This window comes from Euleptes europaea, chromosome 10 (assembly GCF_029931775.1).
Source record: "Euleptes europaea isolate rEulEur1 chromosome 10, rEulEur1.hap1, whole genome shotgun sequence".
NCBI classification, from domain to species: Eukaryota; Metazoa; Chordata; class Lepidosauria; order Squamata; family Sphaerodactylidae; genus Euleptes; species Euleptes europaea.
In genome coordinates, this window is record NC_079321.1 from 53,145,458 (window position 1) to 53,164,336 (window position 18,879).

The 18,879-nt window shown below is 42.1% G+C and overlaps 1 protein-coding gene across 1 annotated transcript in view; it reads left to right on the forward strand.

Moving 5' to 3' along the window:
* Window positions 1-18,612, forward strand: part of SPACA1 (sperm acrosome associated 1) — a 41,414-nt gene extending 22,802 nt beyond the window's left edge. The window contains exons 6-7 of the mRNA XM_056856192.1: window positions 15,830-15,950; window positions 18,411-18,612. Coding sequence (XP_056712170.1) covers window positions 15,830-15,950; window positions 18,411-18,612 — 323 coding nt within the window. The remainder of the gene's footprint in view (window positions 1-15,829; window positions 15,951-18,410) is intronic.
* The last annotated feature ends 267 nt before the right edge of the window (window positions 18,613-18,879 follow it).

Here is an 18,879-nt window from a genome sequence, read left to right on the forward strand (position 1 = left end):
GAATCGACAGCCCTACAAATAATATAAACTTTCCACAAATGAGATTTTTTTTCCTTTTAATTTTCAACAGGTAAGTCCTGTTTCTTCTCTCTCTGTGGGTTTTGTGTCGTTAACTTGCTTCCAATTTATGGCGACCCTATGCATTTTTTTCCGCTGTCAGGTCACTGCTGATTTTTGGCGACCCCATAGGGCTTTCAAGGCAAGAGATGTTTGGAGGTGGTTCGCCATTGCCTGCCTCTGCGTCACAACCCTGGTATTCCTTGGAGGTCTCCCATCCAAATACTTGCCAGGGTTGAGGCAGGAGTGTATGACTGGCCCAAGGTCACTTAGCAAGTTTCCATGGTGCAAGTGGGGATTCGAACCTGGGTTTTCCAGATCCTAGTCCGACACCTTAACCACTTCACCACACCGGCTCCCTATGAATTAGACCTCCAGAATGTGCCAATGTTAACAGCATTGCTCAGGTTTTGCAAACTGAAGTCTGTGGCTTAGAATCATAGAATCATAGAGTTGGAAGGGACCACCAGGGTCATCTAGTCCAACCCCCTGCACAATGCAGGAAATTAACAACTACCTCCCCCCCACATTCCCAGTGACCCCAACCCTCACCCCGCAATACAGGATCCCACAATCAAAGCACTCCCGACAGATGGCCATCTAGCCTCTGCTTAAAGACCTCCAAAGATGGGGACTCCACCACCCTCCGAGGAAGTGCATTCCACCACCGAACAGCCCTCACTGTCAGAAAATTCTTCCTAATGTTTAGGTGGAATCGCTTTTCTAAATCCATTACTCTGTGTCCTAGTCTCTGGAGCAACAGAGAACAAGCTAGTTCCCTCATCAATATGACATCCCTTCAAATATTTAAACATGGCTATCATGTCTCCCCTCAACCTTCTCTTCTCCAAACTAAACAAACGCAACTCCCTAAGTCTCTCCTCATAGGGCATGGGTTCCAGACCTCTGACCATTCTGGTCGCCCTCCTCTGGACACGCTCCAACTTGTCAACATCCTTCTTAAATTGTGGAGCTCAAAACCCAACACAGTATTTCAAGTGAGGTCTGACCAATGCAGAATACAGTGGTAGTATTACTTCCCTTGATCTAGACACAATACTCCTATTGATGCAGCCCAGAATTGCATAGGCCTTCTTAGCCGCCATATCACACTGTTGACTCATGTTCAGTTTGTGGTCCACTAAGACTCCCAGATCTCTTTCACATGCACTGTTGTCAAGCCAACTATCTCCCATCCTGTACCTGTGCCTTATGTTGTTTCTGCCTAGGTGAAGTACCTTACACTTCCTGTGTTTAGTCTTCTGAGTAGCAATTGAAAATACAATTCCATCCTTTCTCTTCAATTAATTTCTGGTCACTGCAAGGAAAATCCCCCACTCATGAATAATTACATGCTGCATCTGCCCTTTCTAGTGCACCAGACCTCTGTTCCACACTCCAGCCTATTTTGGTTCTTAACTTGCTTTTGACAAACCCAGTGACATAAGGCAGTTTATTCATGTTTTCTGATAATAGTTCTGCGGGGGAAGGAGTGTGTTGTAAGTGAAAGGGATGATTCTTCTCCTCTTGCCATGTGAGGAGAGAGCCAGACAAGATCCACCGTGTGCTCCTTGTTCTGTCACCCGAGTGAGTGAGTGTGTTGGCAACAACAGGGGAGGAGGTGGAGGCAGCAGCTGGCCAGTTTTCAGAAGTGGCAGCATCACCCCCATGAACACCATACAATTGGCTGGGCCGAGGCAATGCTGCAGTGGAGATTTCATTAATTCATCTCATTTCCTATGTAGGCAGAGGCTGTTGCATTGCAACATGTTGCCCTGTAAAGTGCATGTGACACATTAGCTGTTTTCACCGCCTGGTATGGAATGAGGAATGTCAGTGATAGTGATTGATGTTTAGAGCGTGGAGTATTCACCCGCTCAGCTGAGGATGAGGAGAGATTAAACACTCCCACGGCTTCCTGGCTTCCTTAGAGGGCAACCGTGTGCCAGGACTTCTCATCTTTCCCAAGGATCCCTTTTTAAAATCTTCGTTTCCCCACATCTGGCATTGAGATGGACTTCTCTTTTGCCTATGGAGGAGGAAAGCAAAAGGCTTGGCACATAGCCTCCTTCTCTTAGACCAGGAACTAGTCAAATTTGGCTTTTCCTACAAGAGGCAGAAAGTATTCCTCCACCAGCTGCTTTTGGATGTTCTAACCACATATAATGAATGTAAGAGTGGGAGAAGTGGGATCACAATGGCAAACTTCACTCCTGACTTACTCCCCACCATTAGAATGTATTCATAGCGCCTTGCATAGACAAGTGTACAACTGTACACTCATGGAAAATGTACATACATTCCAATGAATGTGAGGAGGTCAGACATGGAGCTGGCAGCCAGAATCTCCCTTTCCACTGATAATCTGTTAATTCTAAATTATCTGGAAATGGCCACTGTCATAGGCAAGAAATAGTGAAGAGAGATGACACTGGTAATCCAAAATCTGTCAAAACTGATCCTACTGCCAGAGTCCAAAAGGGAGGAAGAAAAGGAAGCCACACATTTGCAATAGTGATAAAGTAGAGTAGGAAACACTGTTATCTCATGTGTCAAATTCTGGGGGGAGTCTGCTCAGCCACAAAAGTCTTGTAGGTCCTTCAAGACTGCACGAACATGTGCAGAGGTAAGAATGAGGCTAGCTGGTGCAAACCCATTCTCCCCCTAAGCACATTCACTCTCCCCAGACTTTAAGAAGATGAAGAAGAGTTGTTTTTTATATGCCAACTTTCTTTACCACTTAAGGAAGAATCAAACTGGCTTACAATCACCTTCCCTTCCCCTCCCCACAACAGAAACCCTGTGAGGTAGGTAGGGCTGAGAGAGTGTGACTAGCCCAAGGTCACCCGGCTGGTTTCATGTGCGGGAGTGGGGGAAACAAATCCAGTTCACCAGATTAGCCTTTGCCACTCATGTGGAGGAGTGGGGAATCAAACCCAGTTCTCCAGATCAGAGTCCACTGCTCCAAACCACTGCTCTTAACCACTATGCTGGCTCTCTTTTACTTGTGCGCAGTATTAAAACTGAGTGACATTTCTATGTAGGTCCCAGTTGTATAGAAGGGAAACACAGTGACAGTTCAGCTGTGCTAGGTGCTAACATTCCTGGACTCACTAAGCTAATTTGACACCTGTCGTTTGATAGGAAATCATTGTCTTTACTGAGTCCTGATGAGATGGTGCCATGCTCCCTGATGATTTCTAATTGAGCAGTTTCGTGCTGGAGCCCCCCTTTGAAGTTCTTTTGTTGAAGAATAGTAATATTCAGGTCAGTCATCATTCTTCAACAAAGGAACTTCAAAGGGAGACTCCAGCATGAAACTGTTCAATTAGTGTCAAGTTTCTTGATTGATTCTGTCTTACTAGACTTAAGTAACGGCAATGGCTGCTAACCCGCTATATGTATTAAATTAACTTAGCAAGTCTAGAAAGCTTGCATTAAAATTTATTGTTGCTGTTGTGAAATTCTGCTATGCTTTTCTTGTATACAAGGGAAGCTTGCATAAATATGTCATAAATATACATCTTATGCTTTATTGCCTTCGCCCATATTGTTCTAATCCCCCCTTCAGTTAACTCCCAACTGAAGGCCTACTTCATGCATCTGATGAAGTGGCTGTCCTTCATGAAAATTTATTTCAAAAGTACAGTAGGAAGAAACATTTTGGTTTTTAATGTATTTATTTAAGCTATTCATATTGTATACTCTTAGCATTGGCCTGAAGGCAACTCTAAGCAATCAGGAATGAAAAACAATCAAAACTGGAAACTAGCCAGAGAGGCAGTTGGGCCTTTGGATGATGAAGGAATAAAATGATGGCTAAAGAAAGAGAAAGAAATGGTGGAGAAACTAAATGATTTTTTTTTTGCATCTGTGTTCGCCGTGGAAAGTGTGGGGCATGTACATGGACCACAGCAACTATTTTCTGGAAGTTAGTCTGAAGAACTGAGTTAAACTGAGGTGATGAGAGATGAAATTCTAGAGCTATTGGGGAAATTAAAAACGAATATCTCTCTGGGTCATGATGGTGTACACCTGAGGGTTCTCAGAGAACTCAAATGTGAAATTGTTGATCTACTAACCAGCATATTAGTGCTACTGGACTCGAAGCTAGCTAACCCATATGTGTATCCAGTCCCTAAAATCAACCACTGAACCAGATGACAGGAGAGTAGAAAATTACACCAGTTTTGAAAAGGGGGCAGAGAGGGGAATCAGGAAATTATAGGCAGTTAGCCTAACATCTGTCACAGGCAAATCAGTAGAAACTATAATTTAAGAGAAATTATTAGGCACATAGAGGAACAAAGCCTGATGAGGGGAAACCAATGTGGCTTCTGCAAAGGGAAGTCCTGCCTCACCAATCTCATGGAGTTCTTTGAGCAGGTTAACAAGTTTGTGGATAAGAACGGTGCTCATATACTTGGTCTTCCAAAGGCTTTTGAAAAAGGTACTTAACCAAAGATTCCTGTGTAAGCTTAGCAGTCATCAGATAAGAGGACATCCTCTTACGGATTAAAAATAGTTTAAACGACAGGAAGCAGAGAGCAGAAATAAATTGACAGTTCTCTCAATGAAAGTAAGTAAGCAGTGGGGTCGCACAAAGATTGATATTGAGGGTGGTGTGGTTTAATTAGCTCATAAATAATCTGGAACTGGGGGCAAGCAGTATAGTGGCCAAGTTTCAGATGACCCAAAATATCCAGGATGGTGAAAACCAAGGATAGCTCAATTAAAATGTTGACAACGTATGCTGCAGCAGGAAGAATGGCAAGCTCTATGCTGGGAATTATTAGGAAAAGGATTGGAAATAAAAAGGTCAGTATTGTAACGTGCCTGTATACATCAATGGTGCTGCCTCACTTGGAATACTGTGTGCAGTTCTGTTCACCATATCTCAAAAAGGATATTGCAGAGCTGGAAAAGGAACAGCAGAAGGCAACTAAGATGATTAAGGGGTTGGAACACCTGTCCTATGAAGAAAGGCTGAAGAGTCTGGGACTTTTCTGTTTAGAAAAGAGAAGACTAAGGGGGATATAATAGAAGTTTATAATATTATGCATGGGGTAGCAAGAGTGGACAAAAATAACTTTTTCTCCCTTTCACAAAATACTAGAACTTGGGAGGGGGGTATCCAGTGAAGTTGATGGACATTAGATTTAGGATGTGTGTGTGTGTTAAGTGCCATCAAGTCACTTCCGACTCATGGCGACCCAATGAATCAATGTCCTCCAAAGTGTCCTATCCTTAACAGCCTTGCTCAGATCTTGCAAATTGAGGGCCGTGGCTTCCTTTATAGAGTTAATCCATCTCTTGTTGGGTATTCCTCTTTTGCTGCTGCCTTCAACTTTTCCTAGCATGATTGTCTTTTCCAGTGACTCTTGTCTTCTCATAATTTGTCCAAAGTACGACAGCCTCAGTTTAGTCATTTTAGCTTCTAGGATCAGTTCAGGCTAGATTTGATCTAGAACCCACTGATTTGTTTTTTTGGTGATCCAAGGTATCCGTAACACTCTCTCTAACACCACATTTCAAAGGAATCTACTTTCAGCTTTCTTCATTGTCCAGTTCTCACACCCATACATAGTAATAGGGAATACGATGGCATGAATTAACCTGATCTTGGTTGCCAGTGACACATCCTTACACTTAAGAATCTTTTCTAGGAAAGGCAAGATTTAGGATGGACAAAAATAAATACTTCTTTACTCAACAATTGACTAAAATGTGGAATTTGCTGCCTGAGGATGTAGTGGTAGTCACAGGCATAGATGGTTTAAAAGGTGATTAGACAGATCCATGGAGGATAGATCTATCAGTGGCTACTAGACATGGTGACTAAAGGGAACGTCCACATTCAGAGGCTGTAAACCCTTGAATACCAGTGCCAGGATGCAACATCTGGAAAAGGCCTTGTCCGCTATGCTCTGTTTTTTGCTCTACAGAGTAACAGATTGACTATTGTGTGAAACAGGATGCTAGACTAGATGCCACTGGTCTGACCCATCAGGGCTATAAGGCCAAGAGGAAAGGCAAGGTATATATATTAAAATAAATTGCTAATTAATAAGGAAACGGAGTAAAACTAAAAACTGGAGTAAAGCCAATTGCTCCGAAGTCTTTAAGTAATTTAGAATAGAACCAGAAGCATTGTTTTTTGGGCCCACTATAATCATACTCAAAAGAAAAAGTCAATGGAATCAACAAAAAGGCCAGGAAACCAAGCAATTCAACAAGCTGGGAACTGGTGTATTTTTTTTTCATGCAAGGGAATGGAGCACGATATAGCTTTGTACAGTGGATTTTGGGGGGTAATTGTGCTGGCAATTTTTCTATATTTCTACATTTTCCATTTCTATTATCTAAGATTGCTATAATCTAAGATGGATGAGCCCCGTGGCGTGGAGTGATAAACTGCAGTACTGCAGTTCAAGCTCTGCTCACGACCTGAGTTCGATCCCGACGGAAGTCGGTGTCAGGTAGCCGGCTCAAGGTTGACTCAGCCTTCCATCCTTCCGAGATTGGTAAAATGAGTACCCAGCTTACTGGGGGTAAAGGGAAGATGACTGGGGAAGGCACTGGCAAACCACCCCGTAAAACAAAGTCTGCCTAGTAACTATTGTGATGTGACATCACCCCATGGGTCAGTAATGACCCGGTGCTTGCACAGGGGACCTTTACCTTTACCTTTATAATCTAAGATACGCCCTGTGTAGGATATCTTTTGCTGTACTTTCTCTTTTGAACCTCAGTACATCATGATTTTGGACACAAGGGCACTCACTATCAGTTAAATTTCACTCGGAATACCTGTATATCCAATGACAAAGGATATACAGGTGTTCCGAGTGAAATTTACTGTCTAAGGATATCTTGATATCATATGCATGTTGCAATATTTGTTATGTTGTATTCACCAATAAAGATTGACTAGGAGAGAGTTCTTGAAGCTTTTTGTGAAACAGTTGCAGGAAAGCTTGGCCTCAGCCCCTAGCTAAAATAATGAGATTGTGATACAATGTGGGTGTTAGCCCCTGGCTCCCCCTAATCTTCAATATGGGGATATTATCAATGGATTACATTACAGAGTGGTTATAAACTATTACCTCTCAGCTCTTCAATCCCAAATTTGCAGCGCTGCAATATATCACAGGATTATAATGCATTCTTATCATGCCAGTCAGCCCCACCCCTCCCCATCTGCATTTGGGGGAGTAATAACACTTGGCATGGTAATAACATGTCACGGTTGTCAAAGCCATGCTTTCCCAGTGCCATTCCCTCACGTCCAGCAATATGGACATAATATCATTCAGCTTTATGCCTGCTGCCCTGCAATATGAGGAAAATAATATTTGGTAGTTTATGTCTCCCTTTCTAGCAGATAAAACACTTGGACAACGTTTTAGAGTTTTTAAAATAAACTTTAAAAATTAACAGTTTTCATAACATACAGAGGGACCTGAATTTGAAAGAGCACTAACTTCTATGGAGTTGCTGCTGTAATCCATCTGATGTATCATTGTTGTTCTCTACTTAACTGTTTTAAACATCCTGAACATGTAAATATTTCAGGTTGTGGTCTCTTTTGGGGTGATACAGTGACTGCTGAGAACACTTTTTCTTGAAAAAAACATTACTTGCAGAGCAAGGAAGCAGAAGAACACTGTATTTTTATTGGCAATTTTCTCTAGGCTTTATTTTGCCATTGAGGTACTTTTCACCTTTCTACTATTAGGACCCCGTGCCATCTTGGATATCTAAATGTTTAGTCTCAGTGTTAGATGTAACTTGCTTTTCCCTAGCAGTGAGAAATCCCAGTAGTAACACTTTACCCTGGTTGGTTCCCTTTGGATAGAGAGTGGGAAAATTATGGAGGGTTTATTGTGGTTACTTTATGTACAAATATACAAGTATAGCATAAGTGGAAGGAAAAAAGGGATAACCTAGAAGTGATGCAGGGTAGGTCTAGGTATTGCCAAAAGCTCCATGGTATGGTAAAACCATAGAGTTTCCTGAGAATCCTAGAGCTACCCTGCCTTCTTTCTGGGTTTTTGTTGGAAGTAACATAGCAGGGCATATGACTTAAAAAAATTCTCCCTCTATCATTTGCAGTGGTAGCAGGCAACTAGAGCTGCTGGCAAGAGGCCTGTCTGTTTTCTTGTGACTTCCTCTCTCAGTTTCTTGCAAAGTCATTTGATACATGACGTTCTTCTTAACAAAACTGTACCATTAGCGAAAATTCACTGTAAATTAAAACTCGTACTTTCCCTTTTCTAATTCCAGAAATTATTTGTGCCAGTGTATGACATTGTGGATTTAAACATTCACATATAAGAGTCTATTATCAAAGGTGACAATATCAGATAGTTTACTTTTAAGAAGTAAAAGTAAAGTAGGGCAACTTGTAGCCACACGCAATCCGTCAGCATTTTTTTACAACCCTCAGACAGATCTTCCCATGTACTAGATGAATCAAGTGCTGTGGTTTCACAGTTCTCAAAACCACATTTACCATTTCATCTTTATAACCCATTAAGTGGATAGAGGTTGTTTCCATGGTGGACATACTGCACATCATTAGTATATTATGGGCAACTATAAAGGTGCCCTGCATCCTGCAAAACAATGTCCTGTCCCGGAGGAAGAACATTCTGTCTTTTTTGTAAAAAAAAATCATATCTGGACCCACCCCCTCACCCACAATTGCTTGATAGTTAGTTACTCCTTGGATCACTTGGTGAATCAGAAGGTGGACTGTGCCAGATCCTGTATTAATCACTGAGGCAAAACTCCTACAGATTGTAATGAAAGCTTTCTTTAAGTGGTAAGTATCTTGTTCTCTAGAGTAAAACTGTATTATCCATTTCTGCCTTTGCACTTATCGAAAATATATGTTACTAACTTGAAGAAAACCCAGACTGGAGAACAGATTTGTATTTTGACCATTTATTGGTTTCTGGACAGCAGCTCAACTGTTTGAAGCAAAGTAACTGAGATAAATACGAATGAGATATTTTCCTTCATTAATAGATAATACAGTACTTCATAACAATGGTCATTAGTGTGTTGCCTTACTTGTTAAAGACAAGAGTTGTGTGTCCTTAGAGTGTTGTGGCCATGGGCCTGCTGTGCAGCTGTAGGCTAACTGATGTCCGTCTGAGCTTCAGTTCTTATCTTGTATATGAAAAATACATACTTAAGTATAAAGGTCTGACTTATAGAATTGTCTGCTTTTCTCTGGTAGGGTTCATTTTAATTGGTAGGCAGGGGTTTTGCAGCTGAACCTTTCCCAGCCTGGAGATGCAATGATGGAAAAAGCTCAGTTCGAAGTGGGGAAATGTTGCAAGGGTGCCTATTCATACTGTGGATATATTTAACGTGAAATAGTAATTTCTGCATCATCTGTGAAAATACCCTACCGTGGCATTTTTAATTGTTTAGAAAGCTCCATGCAGCTTCACCAGCTATACCCATCAAGTAGTCTTCATAGAACAGAATACTAAATTTTTGCCTCCGTCTTTTACAGAGCCTTCAGTGAACAAGTAATTGATATATCTATATTGTCTTGTGTCTCTGACTGTGAAACCAGTGATACTGGTTAATTAAGCTGATGTGACACTATGAAGTGTACACAAACATTGCACCTGATCAGGGAATAAAAGCTGTCAGAATATTTATAGTCCAACTTCTGTAGACTATACAGTTGTCAGTTTGGTTGGCACCAAAGGGCACATGACCTTAGGACCCAAGTAGCTTTGTTGGGCAGGGTGAACTGGGAAGACACCCAAAACGTAGAGAAACTTACAAGCAAGGAAACTGATACACAGTGGCTGCAAAAATGATAAAATCCATTGTACACTGGCTTCTGGACTACTGAATTTAACTGGATATCAGAGTCCCTGATCCCCCAAAGACTTGCACATGGTAACTAAGGCCACCCACTACAGTTAATTACAATAGGATAGTTATTAGTAAGCTTGGGCAATTACACTGTTTCCTAAAAATTTTCCATATTTCCTACAAAAATGGAAATCTCTCATTTTTCTCCCTGAATGTTTTATTTCATTAAAACTTTATTTTAAAATCAAGTTTGGGGGTGGATTAGGAATGCTAATGGCACCACATTTGGTGGCCCCCACTGTTTGCCAAAATTCCAAAAGTGCCCACCAGCTCAACATGGTTCAGGAACTTTGTTCTAGATCCTATTGGCAAGGAAAAAATGTAGGCAATAAATATTTGGAGAACTAGGGACTGGGGGCTAGGGAGCCAAGATGACATGAGGTCTCTAGTAATTTAGTCTCACTGGTGAGTCGGGTTGCCAGTCTCAGGGTGGGGCTTGGAGTTCTCCTAGAATTATAATTGATCTCCAAGCTGTAGATATCAGTTTCCCTGGAGGAATTAGCAGCTTCAGAGGGTGGAGCTTTTAAGCTAATTGTTGGGGGAAAGCTGACAGAAGCAGTGGGGCCTCTGGGTTGACTCATTCCAAAGGGATGATTTGGTAAATGCTCAGAATACTATTGGTGGGAGTGGGCTAGAACTTGAAAGTGAGAGTAGGGGGATAAAGGAGGGCCATGTGAGGAGACCAAAGGGATGAGGAAGGCAAGGATCCTTGAAGAGGAAAAGATGGTGCAGGTGTCTGTATACAATGCTAGAACCATCTGAGCTAAGATGGAGCTGGAGTGCATGGTGCATGGTGCTAAATGACGGTTTAGATAGAGTGGGAATTTCAAAACGGGGGAATTCAGTGGGATACAGTTATCCTTGGATATACTGTAAATTCTATAGACAGGACAGGGAGGGACACGTGGGGAGGTTGCTTTGTAGATCAAAGAAAGTGTAGAGTCAAATAAGCTAGAAAACATTAGAGGAACAAGCTCCTCCACAGAATCACTATGGGTGGAGATACCGGGTCCTAAGGGTTACTTAAAAGTGGGGGTGAACTGTCACCTGCCTGATCAAAACCATGGGGCTGTTGAAATGGAAAAGAAAATAAAGAAGGTAGCTTGAATGTTGTAATACTGGGTGATTTCAACTATCCTCACATTGACAAGGCATATGTGTGTTCCAGTCATGATGTAGAAATTAGGTTTCTATACATTATAAATGCTGATGCATTGGAACAGTTGGTCACAGAGCTAAGTGAAAGGTAATAAGTTCTGGGTGGGGCTTGAGAACTGATAGCAGATACAGATGTCATAGCACCAAGGAACAGGAGCCACAATTCTATTGAGTTCAGCATTCATGTCAATGGCAAGTTACCTCCAAAGTCCAAAACAATCACATTTATTTCAATAGCAGGAGCTTTACAAAAATGAAGAGACTAGTAATCAAAAGGAAGTTAAACAAGAAAATCGAATAAGTCAGATCCCTTTGGGATGCTTTGAAGCTAAAAGCACATGGTTGTATTTTTGAACGGGAAATGTAAGGTTGAGTATAGTTGACCGGTTGTTGTAAGGGCAGTATGTATTGAATTGTATTGTATGATATGTTATATCAATAAAGTGACTCTGAACCCGTAAAAAAAAAAAAATAGAATTATTAAGCACATCAGTGAATAAAACTTGCTGAGGGGAAATCGGCATGGGTCTTACAAAGGGAGGTCTTGCCTCACCAAATTTGTAGATTTCTTTGAGATGCCCTACGTTCTCCTACAAATGGACCTTGAGCTTGTTTGGAGGTTCTAGCAGGGGAGCGCAGCTATAGTATATTCTTGACCGAAGAACAGTACACTCCTTCTATCTGGGATGTTCGTCCTCTTCCACTGAGCACACAGCTTTGGAAGGGACACATGGTGTAGTGAGGGAGGTAGGGGACACCCGCCTAGCCAGCTGAATCAACCCTGGCGATCAATGGGGTGACAGATGTCGCAGCCAGATTGCCCTCACATCAGGAATTGCAGGAGCTGGATAAGGATGATGAGAACCTTGCAAAATACAAGAAGTCCCTGCTGGGGGATGCACCTGTAGTGGCAGACCCAACAGCCCCCAATGTGACCATCACTCGGTTTACATTGGTATGTGACTCTGCTCCTGGGCCAATCACCATGGATGTCACTAGGGACCCTGTGGCTCTCAAGAAAGAGATCTTTGTGTTAAAGGAAGATGCTGAATACAGAGTCAAGATCCATTTCAAGGTAAATAGGGAAATTGTATCTGATTTTATGTGCAGCACACCTACCAGACAGGGGTGAAGATGGTGAGAAGCATAGCAAGCATGTAGATAAGGGTGATCTAGTGGACGTTATATAGTTGGACCTCTAAAAGGCTTTTAACAAGATACCTCACCAAAGACTCCTAACTAAGCTTAGCAGATGGGATGAGATGGTTAAATGACAGGAAGCAGAGAGTAGAAATAAATGGACAGTTGACACAGTGGCGGGAAGTGAAGAGTGGAGTCTGACAATGATTGATATTGACACTGATGCTATTTAATTTGTTCATAAATGAGCTGTAATCGGGGGTGAGCAGTGTAATGGCCAAGTTTGCGGATGATACCAAATTATTCAGGAAGGTGAAAACTAAGGTGAATTGTGAAGCCCTCCTAGGAGATTGATTCTTGTAGGTTGTCCGGGCTGTGTAACCATGGTCTTGGTATTTTCTTTCCTGACGTTTCGCCCGCAGCTGTGGCAGAGGAGTAACACTGAAGGACAGTGTCTCTCAGTGTCAAGTGTGTAGGAAGAGTAATATATAGTCAGAAGGGGGTTGGGTTTGAGCTGAGTCATTGTCCTGCAAAGTATTAAAGGTAATGTGCAAATCATTGTCCAGTAAGTATCAAGATACTGTGCTAATGAGGGTGTGGTATGATAATGTGGAACCTTTGTATCCTGAAGTGATCTGTTAACATGTGGAATCCAGGGCTAATCCACATGGCTATTGTGGACTGTAGTCTTTGTTAGTCTGGAGGTTTTCAGGACAGGAAGCCAAGCCTTATTCATTCTTTAACTCTCTTCTTTTCTGTTAAAGTTGTACTGATGTTTATGAATTTCAATGGCTTCTCTGTGCAATCTGACAAAATAGTTGGTAGAATTGTCCAGTATTTCAGTGTCTTGGAATAAGACCCTGTGTCCTGTTTGGGTCAGTCCATCTTCAGCCACTGCTGATTTCTGAGGTTGGCCAAGTCTGCAGTATCTTTCATGTTCTTTTATCCTTGTTTGTATGCTGCGTTGTGTGGTCCCGATGTAAACTTGTCCACAACTGCAAGGTATACGATATACTCCTGCAGAGGTGAGGGGTTCTCTTTTGTCTTTTGCTGTTGTATTTTCTTGGTGGGTTTAAACACTGTTTGTAGGTTATGTTTTTTCAAAGGTTTTTCCATCCTATCAGTGACTCCTTTAATAAATGGCAAGAATACCTTTCCTATGGGAGACTGTTTTTCCTGGGTTTTCTGATTTTTGTTTGGTTTAATGGCCCTTTTGATTTCATTTCTGGAATAGCCGTTTGCTAGCAGTGCATGATTTAGATGATTAATTTCTTCCTTGAGAAACTGTGGTTCACAGATCCGTCTTGCACAGTCCATTAATGTTTTGATTATTCCTCTTTTCTGTAGGGGGGGTGGTTGGAGTTTTTGGTATCAAGAAATGGGAGTTTACCCTCAATTTCTCTTTCCATGGTAAACTGAATGTTTGGATGGATATTATTGAGATGGTTTAGAAAGTCCATTAATTTTTCTTCACCATGGCTCCAAATAGTAAATGTATCATCCACGAACCTGAACCAGACTGTAAGTTTGTAAGGTGCCGATTCTAATGCTGTCTTTTCAAAATATTCCATGTAAAAGTTTGCTATCTCCTCCTAGGAGAGACTGTCTAAATTAGGTAAGTGAGCAACAGTGTGGCAAATAAAATTCAATGTAGGTAAGTATAAGGTGATGTGTATTGAAACTAACAATCCTAACTTTAAATATATACTTATAGAGTCTGAATTGGCTGAGATTGAGAGGGAAAGAGACCTTGGGGTAGTAGGTACCTCAATGAAGATATTGATTAAGCGGCTTGAATCCAGCCATCTTTTTTTACTGCATCTTGCACACTTCCCCTCCTTATTAGAGACACCATCACACACGGCTTTTGCCCATGCAGTTCCCAGGATCCCCCGCTTAGCCTTTTTGATGGTCAGAGGAGACTCTTTCCTCCCCTTTTCATCAAAATAAAAGCTGGCAGGATCCCACGCAATGTGTGGCACTGGTGAAAAAGGGAAACTACATGTTAGATATTATTAGAAAGGAATTGAAAATAAGATGATCAATATTGCAATGCCCTTGTATAGATCTGAGGCAGAGCTCCCCACTTCCAACACCTTTCCAAGTGTTTTAAGACATTGAGTGGGGCCACTTGGGGCTATTGCCCAGCAGAGCTTCTAATTTGCCAATGGAGAGCTGATTGGCTGAGCAGATTTTTTAAAAAATATTGCTTTCAGCCACTGTACAAGGATTTTCACTGTGTGACTAGAGATAAGCTGTGTGTCTGCAAGAAAGTGCTATTTTTTTTAAAAAAAGGATAGCTTTATTGCAGTTTGCTAAGGCTGTTGTTTTTTTACCGGTAAGTAGCACCACTGTTAGTGCTTATGCAAGTTCATTTATCCCCCCCCCCCATGTCAGTCCTTTAATAATTTGTTCTTGTATACTGTTAATCCTTTCTAGTATGTTGCAGCTTTTTTCGCTCGCTGTGCATATAAAACAATATTCAGAACTCTCAGCATAATTTAACTTGGATTTACAGATTAGGAGCGCCTGCTTTGTAACTGATCTGCCTATTAAATAATGCTCCTTTGAATTGTTCAAAATGGCTTTGATATCCTTTTTGAGAGAAATCTAAACTTTAATCCAGCTTCCTTTTTCCTGTGATCTTTGGAGCTTCTAAAGCCTAATTTAATCATGGCAATTGTGGTAAAGAGGAAGTTACCTATGCATCCAGCATCTCGTTTGAATGGGACCCTCAGCTACTACATGTGCAAAGTTAACATATCAGAGAGGTAGCCCAGGCTGGAGACCTGCTGGCATGCTATTGCACACGTGGTGGGATTGCATGGGTAGTGTTTCAGTTTAAATGAGATGATAAGTATGTGCAAATTTGCATGGGTAAGTACATATACCTGTTTGTGTCGTATTTATATCTGGTGCAGCATTCTTTGGTATAGCTATATAAATTATTGTTGTTGTTGTTGTTGTTTGGTTTATACCCCACCCTCCTAGGCACTCCCTCGCTCAGGGTGATTTACAACCGTATAAAAACATATAAAATACACAGTGATAAAAACATAATAATATAACCTTTAAAACTAATCCCAGTTTAGCATAGATGGCACACTAATTTACATATTAGCTCCTATAAACATGTCCCCACCAAGGAGGACCAGTATGGCCAGCATGGTAGTCAACAGGGCCAATAACCTGTAGGGGTTCCACCTGCCCAAGGCCAGGAAGGCCATAGCAACAGGGGTAGAGAAGGAACAGATGAAGAAAAGGGCAAAAAAGGGTAAGATGAAGGAATAAGAGGGAAGGGAAGAAGTGGTAGGACAGGACGGGGGCAGGGAAGCCAGGTGATCTACAACTATCGCTGTCCTTAACCATATACCTGGTGGAACATTTGCATCTTACATGCCCTGCAGAACTGTGCTAAGTCTTGCAGGGCATGGGTCTCATTCAACAGAGAATTCTACTAGGCTGGGGCCAGAGCCGAAAAAGCCCTGGCCCTGGTCGAGGACAGCCAGAAAATAATAAAAGGATAACAAAAATGCCATTAAAACTGTTTATTATTGTTACTTTTCTTTAGAACTGGAAACAAGAATGGTAAAGAAGTCAACCACAGATATACTACTGGTGTTTCTTCTCATAACTGGAGTTGTTGTTTGCGTTGGTGGGCTGTTTGCCATGGTGTTCATCATTCTTAACTGGTAGGTAGACAGTGTCAGAGTGTAAACTGTGTTAATCATGTTACCCAACCGTAAGGTCTTTTACCTGATTTATTTATCTGTTTGTTCAGAGAATTTATATGCCACCTCTCCAGAGACCTGCTTGAGGTGGCTGATGAGAGAAACAATCCCATAAAATCGTAAACACAACATAAATTATGTCAGTATTAAAAAATAAGCAATTCAATATTTTAATAAAAAACACAACTGTAGCACTAATCAAGACAAGGCATGGGGGATGATGCCTCAGCTGCAAAGGATTCCTGTGGCATGTCCAAGGACAAAGATGGCGGAGGGGGCTGCTAGCACAGATGGTCTCTAGTAGTGAAGGGAGAGAACAGGATATTTAAAAGTGCCAGTCATAGACATTTTCGCACCTGAGGTGAGAAGTCAAAATGAAATACATGAACCTCTGCTTATCATTTGAATGAGTCATCCAGGGAGAGGTGTCCTCTCTAGAACATGTCATTGGTTGTTTATGCATGGGTTCTTTAACTCACATTCTCCCCCAGTCTGTCTCGGTTGTTCCTTGGAGTTATGCATGAGTTTTCCGTCCATTAGAGATGACCTCACTGCCAGCCCTCACAAATCCCAGGACTTCCCATTCCTCTGTTAACCTGATTCTTTCATCTCCCCTGAGCTCAGCCCAGATGAAAACCCCATGCATAAGGCAAAGTGTGGAACATGGAAGCTTGGTTTCTCTCTCAGCCAATTACAAAGCAGTGTGTCAAGGGGTGGGGATTCAAATGCTTCTTGCTTTCTGGGAGTTCTTTCTGAGCAGAAGAAAGGGTTTAAAAACCGAGGCTTGGATTTCTCTCCCCCCCCCCTTCCTTTCAGGTTGTTCCATTTTTTGTTTTTGTTCTTAAAATGCTTCTTTAAGTGGCAATTGGGTTTTTTGGGGGGACTTTTCTCTCACAGTAAGCACTATGAAGTAAGCCAATTACAAAGCAGCATTTCAAGGGGTAGGGACTTGATTTGAGCTTGGAGACTGCTGGTGCATAGATTCCCAACAGGAAAGTGTGGGTCCAGTGAGCAACGAACCTCAGGTAAAACTCCCATGCATAAACGACTATTCACAACAACTACTTCATATCATTTCATGGTCAAGGATGGCTCTGGGTTTTAAGAGGTGGGTAGAGATGGTTTAACTATTGACAGGCAATAAAGGTGTCCTGAATCTATGGAGGTCTAGGAAAGGCTTTAAAAGACGATTGAAGTGAAGCTGTAAAGGAGGAGAGGAAGTGGTACGATGACACACTAGGAAGTTAGGGGAAGGAAACTGTTCCAGGCACAGGGAGCAGCACGGCAAAAAACAAAAACAAATACGGGACTATAACAGACCCTTGCTGTTCACAGATTCATCACCTGCACTTACTTGTGGTCTGCATCCAATCATGTGATGTTGTTAACCCTGAGCACACAACCCCTTCCCCTCTGTGAACTCAGTCAACACACAGAGAAGGCAAGGGGGCACGAATGTCCCGCTGCCTACTCATGATCACCTTGTCTTGAACAAGCATTGCTTGTCTTGAGCAAGCACTGTGTGGCCCAGTTACACTGTTGCGCCCGGCTCAGAAGACGTGCAAGGCCACCAGGCCTGGACAACTCGTCTGGTAGCTGCCACAGTGCAGCTTGTCTGGTGTGGCTGCTGTTGCAGGGTCTAGCTATGGTCGCAGCTGCTGTACAACTTGTCTGGGTGTGGTGGCAGCAGCCGCTGCTTCACAACTCTTCCAGACCAAGCAGCTGCCGCCACTGGCTGTGCAATTCATCCAGGCCTAATCGCGGGTGCTGGGCACTTGCCCAACTCACAGCCTCACCTGCCCAGCCAGCCAGCTCAGTGACAGCGCTGCAGCAAAACCAGGCACCACGCCCAACTCACCTTGGCTGGAGCTCCCTCCATTGGGAGGAGCAAGAGGGTTGAAATGGGTAGGGGAATGGTGGGCCATGGGGTCTCACAGTCCTTCCCAGCCAGTACTGATGAATTTCACCATTCATGGTAATCCCAGGAATGGAACTTCTATAAATAGCAAGAGTCTACTGTAGGAGAAAATTCCAGATGGGTAGCAATGTCATTCTGTATCATCAAAATACAGTGCCACCTCGAAGAATAGCAATATTTATTCCAGCATAAACTTAATAGCTCACTTCATCGCATACATAGCAGTGTGAATTTATCAGTCCTGATGTATATACACAACAGAAAAAATGGAGCTGGGTGTTACAAAACAAGATGCAGAACAAAGACGAAGTATGAAACAATTAGAACTGTTGTTAGATAATGAAGATAATAAAACCTAGTCCAGGATGAAATGACATGATAGCAGAAAGGAACAAACAGAGGATGCCTCTCTTTCAACTCTCCTAAAAGCTATTTTCTGGCTCCAGTGCTAATAAAAACCATCCCGAATTTTGTTCTAATTTGGTTCTGACTTGCCTTTGTAGGGCAGCTGTAAAAAACTTCTGGAAAACAAAAATTTTGAAAAGCAGAGAAGAAGTAATACACAGCTCATATGCTTCAACAAGAACCACAGAAGACTCAGGGCAAATGCCTACAGCAGAAAATTCTCAGATATCACAACTAGGAAGCGGTGGTCAGGAACAGGTTTCCTACCCGGAGTGGAATGCAGAAGAAGGAGAAAATTAGAAGGAAAAAAATATTTTTTAAAAGGAGATTATATTAAAGTATGCCCAAAATATAAGAATACCAGTTCTGAGAAGTGTTTTTGCTAATCTGGTGAAATCTCTTTTATGAATGCCGAGATGGTATGAAACCGCATCGATCATATTGAAAGACTGATTTCAGTTGTTGTGGCGGACCACTGCTAGACTCTTCCTCTGTGTGCTCTTGAAAGCGAGGCGTGAGATTTGTCATGAGGTGTTTACCAAACTCACAAAATAAATATAACGGCAC